General features: G+C 37.6%; 1 protein-coding gene across 2 annotated transcripts in view; it reads left to right on the top strand.

Annotated features, from left to right (window-relative positions):
- The window catches only part of LOC125093777 (transmembrane protease serine 11F), a 74,493-nt gene that overhangs the window by 56,967 nt on the left and 2,537 nt on the right, over window positions 1-14,989 (top strand). For both annotated transcript variants that reach the window (XM_047719435.1, XM_047719436.1), the window contains exons 4-9: window positions 205-269; window positions 1,859-2,022; window positions 3,939-3,977; window positions 7,936-8,137; window positions 9,689-9,948; window positions 11,938-12,080. In XM_047719435.1, coding sequence (XP_047575391.1) covers window positions 205-269; window positions 1,859-2,022; window positions 3,939-3,977; window positions 7,936-8,137; window positions 9,689-9,948; window positions 11,938-12,080 — 873 coding nt within the window. The remainder of the gene's footprint in view (window positions 1-204; window positions 270-1,858; window positions 2,023-3,938; window positions 3,978-7,935; window positions 8,138-9,688; window positions 9,949-11,937; window positions 12,081-14,989) is intronic.

Raw genomic sequence — 14,989 nt, 5'->3', positions numbered from 1 at the left:
TAACAAAATTACACAATTTTGTTAAAGTTATTTGTTTATGCAAGGATTAGAACCTCTTTTAGTCTTATCACTATGATAAACCAGTTCCAATCTGGGAATAAACTGAAACGGTCTTTGCCTCAACTCTAGAAAAGACAAGGAGTAGCTTTTTTTTTTTTTTTTTTTTTTTGACGAATACTTCTCTTGTTTGATTTGTCTAACCAGATGTCTAGGATATTTCGACGTTCTGGAGGGAGTCGGTTTATCAAATCTCATGTCATCAAACTGAGGTATGTAAATTTAGTTTGCAACTTCAAACCTGTACCCGTAAGAAGTACTCCATCAGCAGGACTACCAGCTCCTCCAAGCAAATCTCTGCAGGAAGACAGAGATTTCATAAACCCTGAGCAGTGCAGCTTCTACTGCATAGACATTTCCCAGTTACAATAGGAAGATGTAAAGTGCTCTATGTGAAGAGGCAGTGTCAGTTATCAGGCAGTGGAAGGGGACGAATGGCACTGGTAACTTACCTAGTCTTCACCTCAGGGCTAAGAGGAATTTAGAACAGCTCTTTTCAATTATCCTCATTCTAAGCCTAGCCAACAACAACAGATGATGACTTTCTCTGCAATAAGGTTTTTCTTTAATGCCACTGGATTTTTATTATTATTTCTAATACCTTTTCATTTTTAGGTTCTGATAAAAGCCAATATGCATAAATTGAACATATATTTGTTGTAAGAGACTCAAATGAATTATTAGAATCCATCTCAAATATACTTTTTATATGATGTCCAAAATGCTTGGCATTTGCTGGCATAATATATCTTATTTTCTACCTATTTTGATAAAAAATTTTAAACTTTTTCTGTGGCTATCAATCAATATACGAATATAAGTATTTTTAATACTTATTTGTCTGCTTCACTTCTGGATGGTAGAGTAAATACATGTGGTTAGGGAGCCCCTGTCTTTTCTTCTCTCTCCCTCTCTACGTTTGTTCCTTCCTTACTTTGCTTTCTCCCTCCCTCCCTCCTTCCTTCCTTCTTTGATTCTTTATCTGTTTTAAGATTAAAATCATCCTCAAAGGGCAACTGGAGGCTTTCTAGACCTATACATTATAGTATAGAATGTGTTCCCTTTATCAAAAGATTTCCTTTAATAAGTGCTTTCTCTAATTATCCACTTACCAAACACTTATTAACTGATCATCAAATCCCCCCCCAAATAAATGGCTTAACACAATAAAAGTTTACTTCATTTCCAAGGCAAAATCCAAAGAGTCAAAAGTGGCACTAGGGACATGGGTGCTGGGAGAGATGTGGAATGGAAATTGCCTACTGGAACTTAAGCATCTGGTAGGCAAATACAGGAAGAGTCAAAGCATGGAGGGTGGCATGAGAGGTGTCAGGGGCCAGACCAGAGGTGGGGTACATCTTTTCTGCCCACATTCCATTGCCCAGAATTCACTAGAGTTTTGATAAACTGCAAAGGAGGCCAGCAAATGAAATCTACTTCCGTGTTGAGGAGGCAAAGGTAACTGGGTTTCATGAACACAGAGCATTGTCTCTCCCATATCACTGCTGAAAAATGATGTTGGTTATGATGGCTCAGAATGTCTTGAAAAGCAAATTGTTTAAGTATATATAAAGCATGATTTCATGAACATCTTCTCTCCCACTCCCCTGCAGACGATGAGCTAAGTAAAGAGCAAGAACAATTTTTTCAGCTACAAAACTGAGCCAGTATTTCTAGAGATAATTTAGAAATCTGAGATACACATATTTCATCCATTGTTTTTTAAAATTCAGTATGAATCTTAATAGGTAAAATTATTAATGACTAGAGAGGTGGCTTTATCTCCTTTTTTGCTCTTCAGTCCAGATGAACACGGCGTGAAAATTCTTATGGTGCTCATGTTTCGATACCCATCTACTGATAGTGCTGAGCAAATCAAGAAAAAAATTGAAAGGATTTTATATCAAAGTCTGAAGACAAAACAATTGCCTTTGACTATAAACAAACCATCCTTTACACTCACATGTAAGTCCTTTTACTATCTTTGTGGTTCCCTTGTAATCCTGTCTATTTTTCATAAGAATTTAGGTCAGTATCTTACATTTTAAGACTTCACCACTGATATAAACATATCAGTGTAGAATAAAACTAAAATAAAAAATCACTATAAGGCAAACTTTAATTTTAGAAATTTATTTTCATATTTGATTAGGGCTTTTGCTAAGATTTCTAAGTTTTATCCAATATACCGTGTTGAATCTTTTCAAAAGCATGAGTAGATAAGTATTATTTTCTGCCTTTTTTAAAATATTTTATTTATTTATTTGACAAAGATCACAAATAGGCAGAGAGGCAGGCAGAGAGAGAGAGGAGGAAGCAAGCTCCCCGCCAAGCAGAGAGCCCGATGTGGGGCTCGATCCCAGGACTCTGAGATCATGACCTGAGCCGAAGGCAGAGGCTTTAACCCACTGAGCCACCCGGGTGCCCCTATTCTCTGCCATTTTAAGGAAGCTGAGACTCAAGGATTAGCAAGCCTTAGGGTCAAAACTAAAGCATAGGTGTTCTGACTCCCCGAGGTCTTTACAGGTCACTTCCAAGGGTTATCTTCTACAGTATCAGGGAAACAAACATCTTTATGAAGGTTTACTCCTGGGGGACAAACCATTGACATGATCTATGAAGAGGTTCTCTAGATTATTTCCAATTTAAAATAATGTTTCATTCATTTCCTCATTTATTCCTTACAAAAAAAAAATCAGGAAAGTTTTGGTTTTCCCCAAAAGTAGAAGAAAATGAGGTCAAAATGTTAAGAAATTGAAACTACCTCACAGGTAGTTGGAATCCAAGCAGAAAGGCATAATAATGTGTTTCAAATGATAAGTCTCAAGGTCAGTACACAGTACTTAGTGTGCCTTTTTGGTTCCTTACCCCTCCCCCCAAACACTAGCATAAGTCTCGCACACAGGTATTCCAGTTGTGTTCACTGTTCTGATTAAGTACTTCAAGGGCAGCTGTTTCTGATCTAGTACCAAGAAATAAGGCTTGCTCTTTGGACTGGAAAGTCTTTTCCCCTTAAGCATCCATGAGTTTAAGAAAAAGGTTATCTAAAGGTAATTTCTCTGTTGGAAATCAGGAAAATCCTTAAAATCCATTTTGAGATAGAAACTTCACACATATTAATGACAACTTTCATGAAGTAAATTAGAAATAATGAAGAGTATGGTACCTACCTTAACTGTTAATTATATTCCAAAGTAAAACAAAACACCAAACCAAAACAAATAAACAAACAATGAAACTAAAATGAAAAAGAGGAGAACTTTGAAGGGAAAAAAGATGTCAGAGAAGGGAGGCATAAAGTGGTATGGGTGGGTTTCTGGTGCCTGAGCTTCAACCTTCTACAACATCCATCTTGAGGAAGAATCTAACTTGCACTGAGTGAATTCCTATCCTTTGTAGACCAGGGCTGGAAATTGGGCTGTAAGGGACCTATGATGCCCTTATTTCTCTGGAGCTGCCCTTTCAACACTGGCCATCAGGCGTATGCCTGACACACATTGGCTGGTACATCTAATATACTGAGCATAAGCAGTGATGGGAATTGGAGGTTGCATCCTTGAGTTACACTGGAGCTCCCAAAGAAGGCAATCAGGGACATTTATCTTTAGCATTCTTTCCTAATTTCCTAATTTCTTTCTCAGATCTCATAGCAAAAATCAGAAAACAAAAATGCTCTCTTTACATTTTACAATAAAATTATACGTTTTGGACCAAATCAAATCAGAATTATGTATATATTAGTTGGCTATGAAAAATATCATACTCTTGAAATACAGATGCTTTGGATAATAAACGTTTCTTACAGTGACCATTTGAACAAAATCACATAAAAACAGGAACATATTCTTCTACCAACTAATTTAATGTTTTCTTTATTCCAGCTATTGACAGTAAAAAGATGAGGAATCTTCTCAACAGCCGTAAGTTCCAAAACCCATAATTAACTATCCATTTCATAACAAAGATAGTGAATAAAAGCCACAGAAAAGTTAGAAGTAGAATTTATAAAGCCTTTTTTTTGCTCACCTAATGTTTTTGTAAACCAAACACTTGGTGTTTTTATTACTGCTTATTTTTAATATTTAAAACATTTAAATTTTAAAATTTATACCAAATACAACATCAAGGTTTTTTAAAGTTTTTTTACATTTATTTTAGAGAGACAGAGAGACAGAGACAGAGAGCACAGTAGGGAGAGGCAGAGCGAGAGGGTGAGAGAGAGAATCTCCAGCAGACTCCCCACTGAGCATGGATCCCGATGCAGGGCTTGATCCTAGAACACTGAGATCATGACCTGAGCCAAAATCAAGAGTCAGTAGCTCAGCCAACTGAGCCGCCCAGATGCCCTTACAATTTCAAGTTTTATGACTTGCAGGAGGTAGTAAAAAAAAATACATATTATTATTGATACTATAAGTTTTATAACTATCTTTCTAATGTTGTATTTTAATAGTGGTAACTAGTTAGGTTTTCTTCTGTTATGATTTCTCAGTTTTTTTGTATTCTTGCTGAAATATCGGGCATGTACATTTTCTGCCTTCCTGCTTCCATTTCCTTTAACTCAACTTCTTATAAGATTATTGGGTCATAAACTTTAACTATAAATTCACACATTATTCCATTTTCTACTAGTGTTTTTTGTAGAGAAGAAATATAAAACTGTTGCATTTTTTATTCTTACATAGGTTACCTTTTTTGTTCTGGGGTGAATGTAGGAAATCTTTGTCCCTTTAACTTTTTGCCAAGAGAGTGAGATGTAATCATATTTTGCACTGAATTTTGACTAGATATTATGAATGTTTTCAATCTGTATATATATATTTTTCTTGTTCTGGAAAAATGTTCTTCCATTATAAATTTGATAAATGATTTCCATTCCAATTGTTCTATTTTTGTTGCTGTTCCTCAGGAACACAGGTTATTTATTTGAATTCCATTTTCTGCCCTCCATGTCAATCATTATTTCTAGTTCCAGTTCAGGTGACTTTCCTCTGCATTCAGAAAGATCTTACCCATTATGTACTCCCCAAAACCACTTATCTCAGTTGTCTAGTGTCATTTTTTGTCTTCTTCCATGTGAATTTTATATCTCCTATGATTTGTCTATGATTTCTTGAATTTTATTTAATTACAGACAGCTCTTATGTTATATGTACTCTCATCACTGTATATTTTTTCCCTTATGTTTGGCTGCTTTTGTTACATTAAGATCATGTTTTCTTGCACAACTTGCCTGATACCAAACACATGCCCTAAAATTTTTTGTAGAAAATAACTTTCAGAGATGTGTCTGTCTTCTGATTTTATATATCATCTGATTTGGGGGGCCCTAACCATGTTACACAGTTGGATGCAGGCTTAAGTTTTGATCTTAGATGCAGAGTTTATGAAAACTACATCAACCTCCCAGTTTGTACCACCAAATATAGCACTGATGCCAGTGCTCTTCCATTCACTGTTTAAATTGCTTTCATGGGGCATCTCATTCCATTCTTGGTGCCATAACCAAATATCATGGGCTGGGTGGTTTATAAATAGCAGAAATTTATTGCTAACAGTTCTGGAGGCTGGAAGTGTCAGATCAGGATGCCAGCACGGCTAGGTGAGGCACCTCTTCCAGCTCACAGATTTCAAGTATCATCATGCCATGAGCAGAAGGGGCTAGGGATCTCTATGGAAACTCTTTTTTTTTTTTAAGATTTTATTTATTTATTTGACACAGAGAGATTGAGATCACAAGTAGGCAGAGAGGCAGAGAGAAAGTGGGAAGCAGGCTCCCTGCTGAGCAGAGAGCCCGATTTGGGCTTGATCCCAGGACCCTGAGACCATGACCTGAGCCGAAGGCAGAGGCTTAGCCCACAGAGCCACCCAGGCGCCCCTCTATCTGGAAATTCTTTAATAAGGCAGTTGGACTCTTTAATAAGGCATAATCCCATTCGAGGGATTCAGGGCTCCACCCTGGTGAGTTAAGCATTTCCCAAAGTCCTCACCTGCTAATACAATGACCTCGAAGAGCCAGGATTTTAACATAAATGTGAAGGGTTCACGTTCAGACCACTTCATGGGGTAACTGCATTTTCATAGAACTTCTCATCTTTTCTGTATGTCCTGATAGGATGGTGTGCCAGGAAATGTGATTTCTGCATACATAGAGAGGAAGAAAAGAGTTTATGAGTCACAGTGGGATGGTTTAAACTATAGTTTCTGCTTGGCTAGGAACAAGTGCAGTGTAGCTTAATTTCCTGGGCCAAGGAATCACAACAGCAGGGAGCCAAAGGCTTTGTCAAGCTTACCAGGATTCCCCACACAATTCTGGTTCACAGGTTAGAGTTTGCGTAGTCCAAGAAATTGCTTTCAAACCCCTTTGGATATTGCAGTTTTTACCAGAATCTGTAAAATTTTTTTTCTTATCTTTCCATAAGTTTTCATGAATTTTCTCCTTTTGCCTTTGAAAAATAGCATAGACTCAGATTTTTCATCTACAATATGAGGATGACACCTAACATAGACAGTTGTTATGAAAAGTGGAGAAAATATATGTAACACGACATATAGGGCCTGGCTCAAAACTAGTAGATATTATTTATATTAGTGTTACTTCTATGCTTATTTTAAGAGGAAGTTGGGCACTACCAATATGGCATTATATTAACCCAGATATCCTATTTGTTCAATTCTATGGTCACTTTAAACTGGAGCTATTTAATTCTGAGAAAATTATGATGAATCTATAAATATGATTTCAGGCATATATTTTAACCTGTTTCTGAAAAAATTCCTTTTTGAAAAAACTAGTATTTTTGATAAAAATATAAATAATTAAAAGTTCCATTAATAGGGGCTCCTAGCTGGCTAGTCGGTAGAACATGCCACTCTTGAATGTGGGGTCATGAGTTTGAGCCCCACATTAGGTATAGAGCTTATTTTAAAAAGATAAAAATAAGGGTGCATGTGTGGCTCAATCAGTTAAGTATCTGACTTGATTTTGGCTTAGGTCGTGATCTCTGTCAGGGTCCTAAGATAGAGCCCCATATTAAGCTCTGGGCTCAGCACAGAGTCTGCTTGTCCCTCTTCCTCCCCCTCTGCTCTTCCCCTCACTAACCCCCTCACTCCTTTCTCTCTCTCTCATAGATAACCAAATATATAAATACATAAATAAATAAAATCTTTAAACAAATAAATAAAAAAATAAAAGTCACATTAATAAAATATATCAATATGTTTTCAGGTTTTATTGAGGTTGATTGAACTCTAACAAATTCAGAGTTTGTTGCCAGGGAGTCAGATTTTTTTTAGAAACTAGACTTTAAAGTTTTAGAAAACCAAAAATATCATTATTAAGACTATTTAAATTCCGGGCTTGCAAAAGCAATGTATAATGTATAAATTCAATGTATAATTTCATGTCAAGGGAGAATGACCTGCATTCAGTAGTGGGCTCTCTCTCAGGGGCAAGAACACACAAATTTGATGTAGATCCTCTGAATCTTACGTCACTTACCAGCTGGGTGACCTCTATTAATTTAAGTTCTCTTTCCAAGGCTCCGTTTGTGTTGTTATAAATAAACCTAAAACATTTAGTAGAGGATCTATCTATTTTTAATGCTCAATAAATGTTTTATCTATTTATCCATCTATATATGCTTAATAGAGAATCTAAATTCCCGGGCTGGAGGCCTTGGCCTGTTAGTATTTCTTTTGAACCTCAGCAGGATCAGGTTGACCCCTATAGACTAACCTCAGATGCTGAGTCCTAGGAAGGGGTTAAAAACAGCAAGTACAATGGACTGCCAAAGCATCTGTACCCAGTGCAAATCAGCATATGTTCTTTTCCTCCTCTTTTTCATGAAAACGAGCTAACATATATTTCTATGACAGGCTGTGGAATAAGGATGACATCTTCAAATATGCCTTTACCAGCATCCTCCTCTACTGAAAGGATTGTCCAAGGGAGGGAAACAGCTCTGGAAGGGGAGTGGCCATGGCAGGTCAGCCTCCAGCTCAAAGGGGCAGGCCATCAGTGCGGAGCCAGCCTCATCAGTAACACCTGGCTGGTCACAGCAGCTCACTGCTTCCGCAAGTAAGTTCGCAGGGCTGTTGTGAGTCTTCCTTGCCCCGTCATCGCCTGTCACCAATTCAGCACTTGGGAAGAGTCCAGCTCAGCAGTTTCCCCTCTTCTCCATTCCAAATGGGTCCTACTCTGTCCTCTGAATGCATGACGCTTGCTCTACACTTCCTTCACGTGCTCCCCTCTCTCTTTTCTCAATATTTATGAAGTTTGGTTTGTATCATTCTCATGGTTCCTAGCACATATTTTCCTATATTGTCATGACACTAGTTTTATCTTTCCTACTATATCATAAATTATTTTAGTGTAAGGACTGACTGTTATACACATAACAAGTATAAACTCTTCCACATGCTCAAGGAGAAAATTCAGCTGCTTCTGTTATCATTCTTTTCTCCTGAGTAACATATACAGTTGGATGCAGGCTTAAGTTTTGATCTTAGGTGTAGAGCGCCTCTAACAGAGGGCTATCCTCCCTCTGTCAACATCCACCATCACTTTAAAAATAAGAAAAAAATAAAGGGTAATCACTCTTGGAGCTCTTCCTTCAAGAACCCATGTGGGCTCTGTGGTCCAGAAAGGTGTATAGATGACTGGAGGGACCTATCACCTGTCCCATTGTCCCCACCATATTGAAGACTGGTCCTATACGACCTGATAAGAGTGCGATGCTTAGGCTTTCACAGCTATAGTTTTTAAGACTCAACTGTATTAATTTACATGCACGCACCTGGGGCACCATGTTGCCCCAGGAGGTCAAGCACACATCATCTTTCCTCCCTGAGATTTCTTTTAAACTCTCAAAAGACAAAAGCTCTGAGTAAAGCCCTGGCCAGTGGCACTGTTCACATTCCCTTTCAGAGAAAATGATGCTTGGTAATATGAGGAGAGTCTTGACCATTCTTCCAAGGGTAACACCCAAATTGTTCCAAGGTGGCTACACCTTTCTTTATGTGTAGAGGTATAATGTGAATGACCTCAGGAATTTAAGGTGATTGTCACTCTCTCACTAGAGAAGAAAAAAGAGATTCACTTATATACATTTACAGTCCTCAGAATAACTAGCATTATGCCTTGGGGGAACTTGAGTTCCACTAATTAAAGGCTTTCTGATTTGGGGGGTTAACATAGTCCTCCAAGCTTTGTACTTGTTTTGGAGAGTGACTTCCATTTTAGTTTATGGCAGACCTTTATTTAGATAAATTTAACATAAATAAACCCAGAATGTCAATTTATTAATATATAGTAAGGAATATAAGATACAGTGATTGAAGTACACATCTCAGCAGGTCCAGGGTGGCCTCTGTGTGACAACAGACCTAACAGGAACCAGCCACTGAGTGTGATAAAGTAGAGATAACTGGTGACCTTTATAAAAGAAATCAGTATTGTAGTATAATGGGGATGGGAATAAATTTAAGACAGAATGGAAGAAAGACTGGGATACTGTGAGTTTAGAGATTTTTCAGGAGCATAATCCCAATAGTTGGGAGAAATACAATCTCGGACTCTTTTAAAGGGTGCCCTTAAACATCACAAGCCTGACCCTTTCATTTTTTGCAGAAATAAAGACCCAAGTCAATGGATTGCTACTTTTGGTACAACGATAACACCACCTGCAGTGCAACGAAGCCTGGGGAAAATTATCATTCATGAAAACTACCACAGAGAAACAAATGAAAATGACATTGCTTTGGCTCAGCTTACTACTCGAGTTGAGTTTTCAAATATAGTCCAGAGAGTTTGCCTTCCAGATTCATCTATAAAGTTGCCACCTGAAACAAGTGTTTTTGTCACAGGTTTCGGATCCATTGTAGATGATGGTGAGTAGTTCAACCTAATATACTTAGTGCAAACTTGTCTTGAGCTCTAATGAGCTGTCCTAGGGAATCCATTTTCAAACTTTTCATAAAAATAATGTTGATGTCTCCAGTGTATATGACCCAGAGTAGAATTGGAAGCTGCAGGTTAAAAAAGGAAAAGGAATCAGGTCTCTTTCGTTGAGTTCACAATTAATTATAGCAGTGGAGAGAAAGGGGAGAAGCTAATATAGAAGAAAATAAGAGACTGTTTTAGGTGCTACAAGAAGGGACAAAATGCTATGCGCTACAGGGGAGTAAATGATTCTAAATTGTACATTTCCCAGATGTAGAAACTCCTAGTTAGCATATAGTTCAGATCACGATCTTAATGATAGCTTTTTTAAAAAAGATTGATTGATTTATTTATTTATTTATTTATTTATTTATTTTAGGGAAAGAGAGTGTATGCATGCAAGTGAGAGGAGGGACAGAAGCATAGGGAGAGAAGGAAAAAGAGAGAGAGAATCTCAAGGAGATTCCACACTCAGCACAGAGGGCAACACAGGGTTCGATCTAACAACCCTGAGACCATGACTTGAGCTGAAACCTGAGTCAGAAGCTTAACAAGCTGAGCCACCTAGGCACCCAGTGATAGCTTTTTTCTTTTTGCTTTTCTTTTTTTTCCCCTTTCTTTTCTTTCCTTTTTTCTCCTTCTCTCTCTCTCTCTCTCTTGCTCGCTCTTTTGTCTAAATGTTTCCTCATTTTAATGAGGATTTCTGACGATTATAAATGTAAAGGTGTTTTGTGAATGTTCTGAGAATTTTCATTTGGGTTAGTTAATTTAACACATACTTATTTTCATCTGTCCCAGCTCCTGGGTGGGTGAAAGAAACAAGTTCTATAAATGAAAGACCAGAACTGAAAATTTTTCGTTATTAGCTCATTCCACTCTAAAGAGAGAGATTAGCTGAATGTTTTAAAGTGGGAAATAAGAAATGTTTAGGGTTCTATCAAAGATCATCCTGAAGAAAGTTAAGAGACAAATGCTAATATATCTTAATCTGGCTTTTTTTTTCTTTGTTTTTCTCTATTTTTAAAGATTTTATTTATTTATTTGAGAGAGAGAGAGAGACCACAAGCAGGGGGTTGGTGAAGAGGGAGAAGGAGAAACCGACTCCCTGCTGAGCAGGGACCCAGATGCAGGGCTGGATCCCAGGACCCTGAGATCATGACCTAAGCTGAAGACAGACACTTAACCAACAAAGCCACCCAGGTGCCTCTGGCTTTTCTTTACTTGACAAAACTCTATTATACATAAAATTTCCCAAAATGCCCCATGCATGTCCAACTGGACTTTGTGAGATGTTGCTAAAAGTCTCCTTTCATGTTCTCTGCCCTTATCACTAGTTTAGGACTACTCACCAACAGTTTTGTTCTGGAGTCCTAAGCTACTTCCTTCCTTCCCATAACCACCAGCCTTGCTCTGTACTGGCATCAGATTGCTGGCATATCTTGCGCAGTGGTTGTTTCCCAAGCTTCAGGGCACCCCTAAATAATGCACATAGCACGGAATAGGGCAAGTAGCTCTATGCAGCTCATGCACTGGTTTCTTTTTGACTATCTCAGAAAACAAATGTACTTCCCTTAGCCTTGATTTCCGTATATAGAAAAGGGTACCAGTTGGTCAAGATGAGTGGAATGAACCCTCTCTTCATGGAAAAAATGTGTATACACACACTATTCCATATAATTGTAGGGGTTCTAATAACTTGAAGATTCACAAATATGATATAGTATTGGGGTATGTAGGTTTATAGTTCCTTGCATTTAGGCATTTATCATACAGAACATAAATTGGGCAATAAGTAATTATAATTAATGTTTATATTCTTTTGTTTTTGTGTTTTTGTTCCTAGGAATATACAACATATGTGTTTTCCATGTTTTAGATACAGTTATATTCAAAGAATACATGTTTTGTTTGTATGTGTATGTTTGCTTGTGTAATAGGACCCACACAAAATAAACTTCGGCAAGCCAGGGTGGAAACCATAAGCACTGATGTGTGTAATAGGAAGGATGTATATGATGGCTTGATCACTTCAGGAATGCTGTGTGCTGGATTCATGGAAGGAAAAGTAGATGCATGTAAAGTAAGTCCAAAGTCAAGGGCAAAACTTGGAAAAGAAAATTTCCATTAGCTATTTCTAAATTTGGCATATATTTCCCCTAGGTGAGGAAAAAAAGTCACTTATTTCACTAAGAATTCAGTTTATTTAATAATCATAATATTAAAAATTCTTGTATTGAGTGCTTATGTAGGCCAAGCCAAGTGCTAAGCCCATTATATATATTATTTCATTTACTATAGTGAAATTGAAGAGGTACTGTTATGCCTATTTTATAAATTAGGAGATTGAAGTCTATTGCTCCCTATTTCTGATTCAAACAATTACTCTTCTGTTGTTTTTGTTTTTTTTTTAAACAAGATTGGAAACAGAAGACAGAGAAACCTGTCCTCTGAAGACCACTTTATTCAGCTTTGGCATCATCTCTCTTGCATCTTGTTTTCATCCCCTGGTCTCCAAGTCTCCCTCTTTGTCCCTACCACTTTTCAATGACCTTGACACCTGAAACACGCTTCCTCTCCATCCCAAGACTGCAGTAGTAACACAGACCCGTTGAAATGCTGGACTCTCAGATACTAGACCTCCTAACCCCCATTGATCTTCACTTCTTCTCAGTCACTATTTCTAGGATCACATCTTGAGCCTTGTCACCAAAAATTGTTGCATCTCCAAAAATACGAATTCCCCAAATCTTCCTATTTAACAATTATCTTCAATCCTTCCTGCTTGCATTTCAAACTATTCCTGCTCCCTAGGCCACACTCTCTATTACACCCCAACCTACCAGTCTTCACCCCCAAACATACATGCCACATATATGTAGACTGAATCCTTTCATTGTTTTATTTTGCCCTTTAGCTTTTATCACCAACCAGTATACAAGATATTTTATTATTTCTCCCACTAAACTAGAATATAAACTCCATGAAGGCACAGATTTTGAGAAGGTGTCTGTTTGATTTACTACTGTATTACCAAGAGCTAACACAGTGCCTGGCACCAGAATTTGTTGGCTGAATAAAGTATCACTTATCTTCAACTTCATAAGGACCTACAGACCATTGCTTCTCTGCCTTATCACATTCCATTAATCCTTCCTTCCACTGTCAATTTGTCCAACTTAGATTTCAGTATTAATCATTTTCTGAACACTTCTGCTAATATTTCAAGTTCTCTTGTTGATCTCTCTTTTCAGTGTTTCTGTCTGACAAAGTCCCAAAGCTGGAAGAACTTATCTAATCTCTCTTTCTCTCTGCCTACACCTATGAAGTCAAATGCTCCTGGAAAAAATACAACAGAACACATTGGTTCTAGATAATAAAAGTGACAATCCTACTATTTTTGTTTGTTTTTTTCAAATCCACCTTTCTCTGAATGTTCCCAGCATTTTCCACTTTCCCTAATTTTTGTGGGGTTTTTTTTACCTTTTTGTTCTCAACTGATGATTTTGTTTTCCAGTTTTCAAAGAAAAATGTAAGTCATAAGCAGAGAATTTCCTCATCTTCCTAACACCAAGCAGGCAGACCTACCTTCATTTGAACCCATTTTATCCACCTTCAGCTTAGGTCACAACAGAAAAGTAACCTATTTTCTAACGCTGATCCCTTCTCTGCTCAGGTTCTTCTTGGCCTTTTGGGGAAGTTTACATTAACATTATTTTCTCTGTTTTCATAGTCAACATTTCTCTTGTAGCTAGATCCTTTTCTATTTATCTCTCTTAAGTTAGGTGGAAAAACAACAACTTTTTCTTGACCCATAATGCCTCCAACCAGCACCACACCTTATCTCTTTACTATGAAATATTGGGGGAAATGTCCATACCCATTATCTCAATTTTCTCACCTCCCTTTAAACCATCCCAATATGGTTTCTGCCCTATCACTTTATCAAAATAGCTCTTCCTGAGGTTTCCACTGACCGCCCCATGACCTCCAATAAATGTATTTTTTCCATTTCATTTTATTTCTTTTCAGTATTCCAAAATTCATTGTTTATGCACTACATTCAGTGCTCCATGCAATACGTGCCCTCCATAATACCCACCACCAGGCTCACCCATCCCCCACCCCCCTCCCCTTCAAAAGCCTCAGTTTGTTTCTCAAGTCCACAGTCTCTCATGCTTTGTCTCCCCCTCCTATTTCCCCCAACTCACTTTTCCTCTCCATCTCCCCATGTTCTCCATGTTATTCCTTATGCTCCACAAGTAAGTAAAACCATATGATACTTGATTCTTTCTGCTTGACTTATTTCACTCAGCCTAATCTCTTCCAGTCCCATCCATGTTGATATAAAAGTTGGGTATTCATCCTTTTTGATGGAGGCATAATACTCCATTGTATATATGGACCATATCTTCTTTATCCATCGTCCGTTGAAGGTCATCTTGGTTCTTTCCACAGTTTGGCAACTGTGGCCATTGCTGCTATGAACATTGGGGTACAGGGGGTCCTTCTTTTCATTACATCTGTATCTTTGGGGTAAATACCCAATAGTGCAATTGCAGGGTCATAGGATAGCTCTATTTTTAATTTCTTAAGGAATCTCCACACTATTTTCCAAAGTGGCTGTACCAACTTGCATTCCCACCAACAGTGTAAGAGGGTTCCCCTTTCTCCACACCCTCTCCAGTACTTGTTGTTTACTATCTTGTTAATTTTGTCCTATTCTTACCACCCCCCCACCTCTTAGCACCATTTAATAATGATTACCTCTCCCTCTTTCTTGTCTTCCTTGGCTTGTAATGATTTTCATCTTAAATCTCTGCTTTTTCTCTTTCCTTTCCTTTTAAGTTCATTCTCTTAATCCTAGCCATTAAATTTTGATCTATTCTGTCCCTGCTCCTCTTTTTATGCTATACTTTCTCTCTAAAAGATCTAACTTTCTTCCTTAGCTTCAAATGCCATCCTTTGACAGATGATTCACAAATTTATACT

Source organism: Lutra lutra, chromosome 2 (assembly GCF_902655055.1).
Source record: "Lutra lutra chromosome 2, mLutLut1.2, whole genome shotgun sequence".
Lineage (NCBI taxonomy): Eukaryota > Metazoa > Chordata > Mammalia > Carnivora > Mustelidae > Lutra > Lutra lutra.
This window is presented reverse-complemented; position numbering and strand designations above follow the sequence as displayed.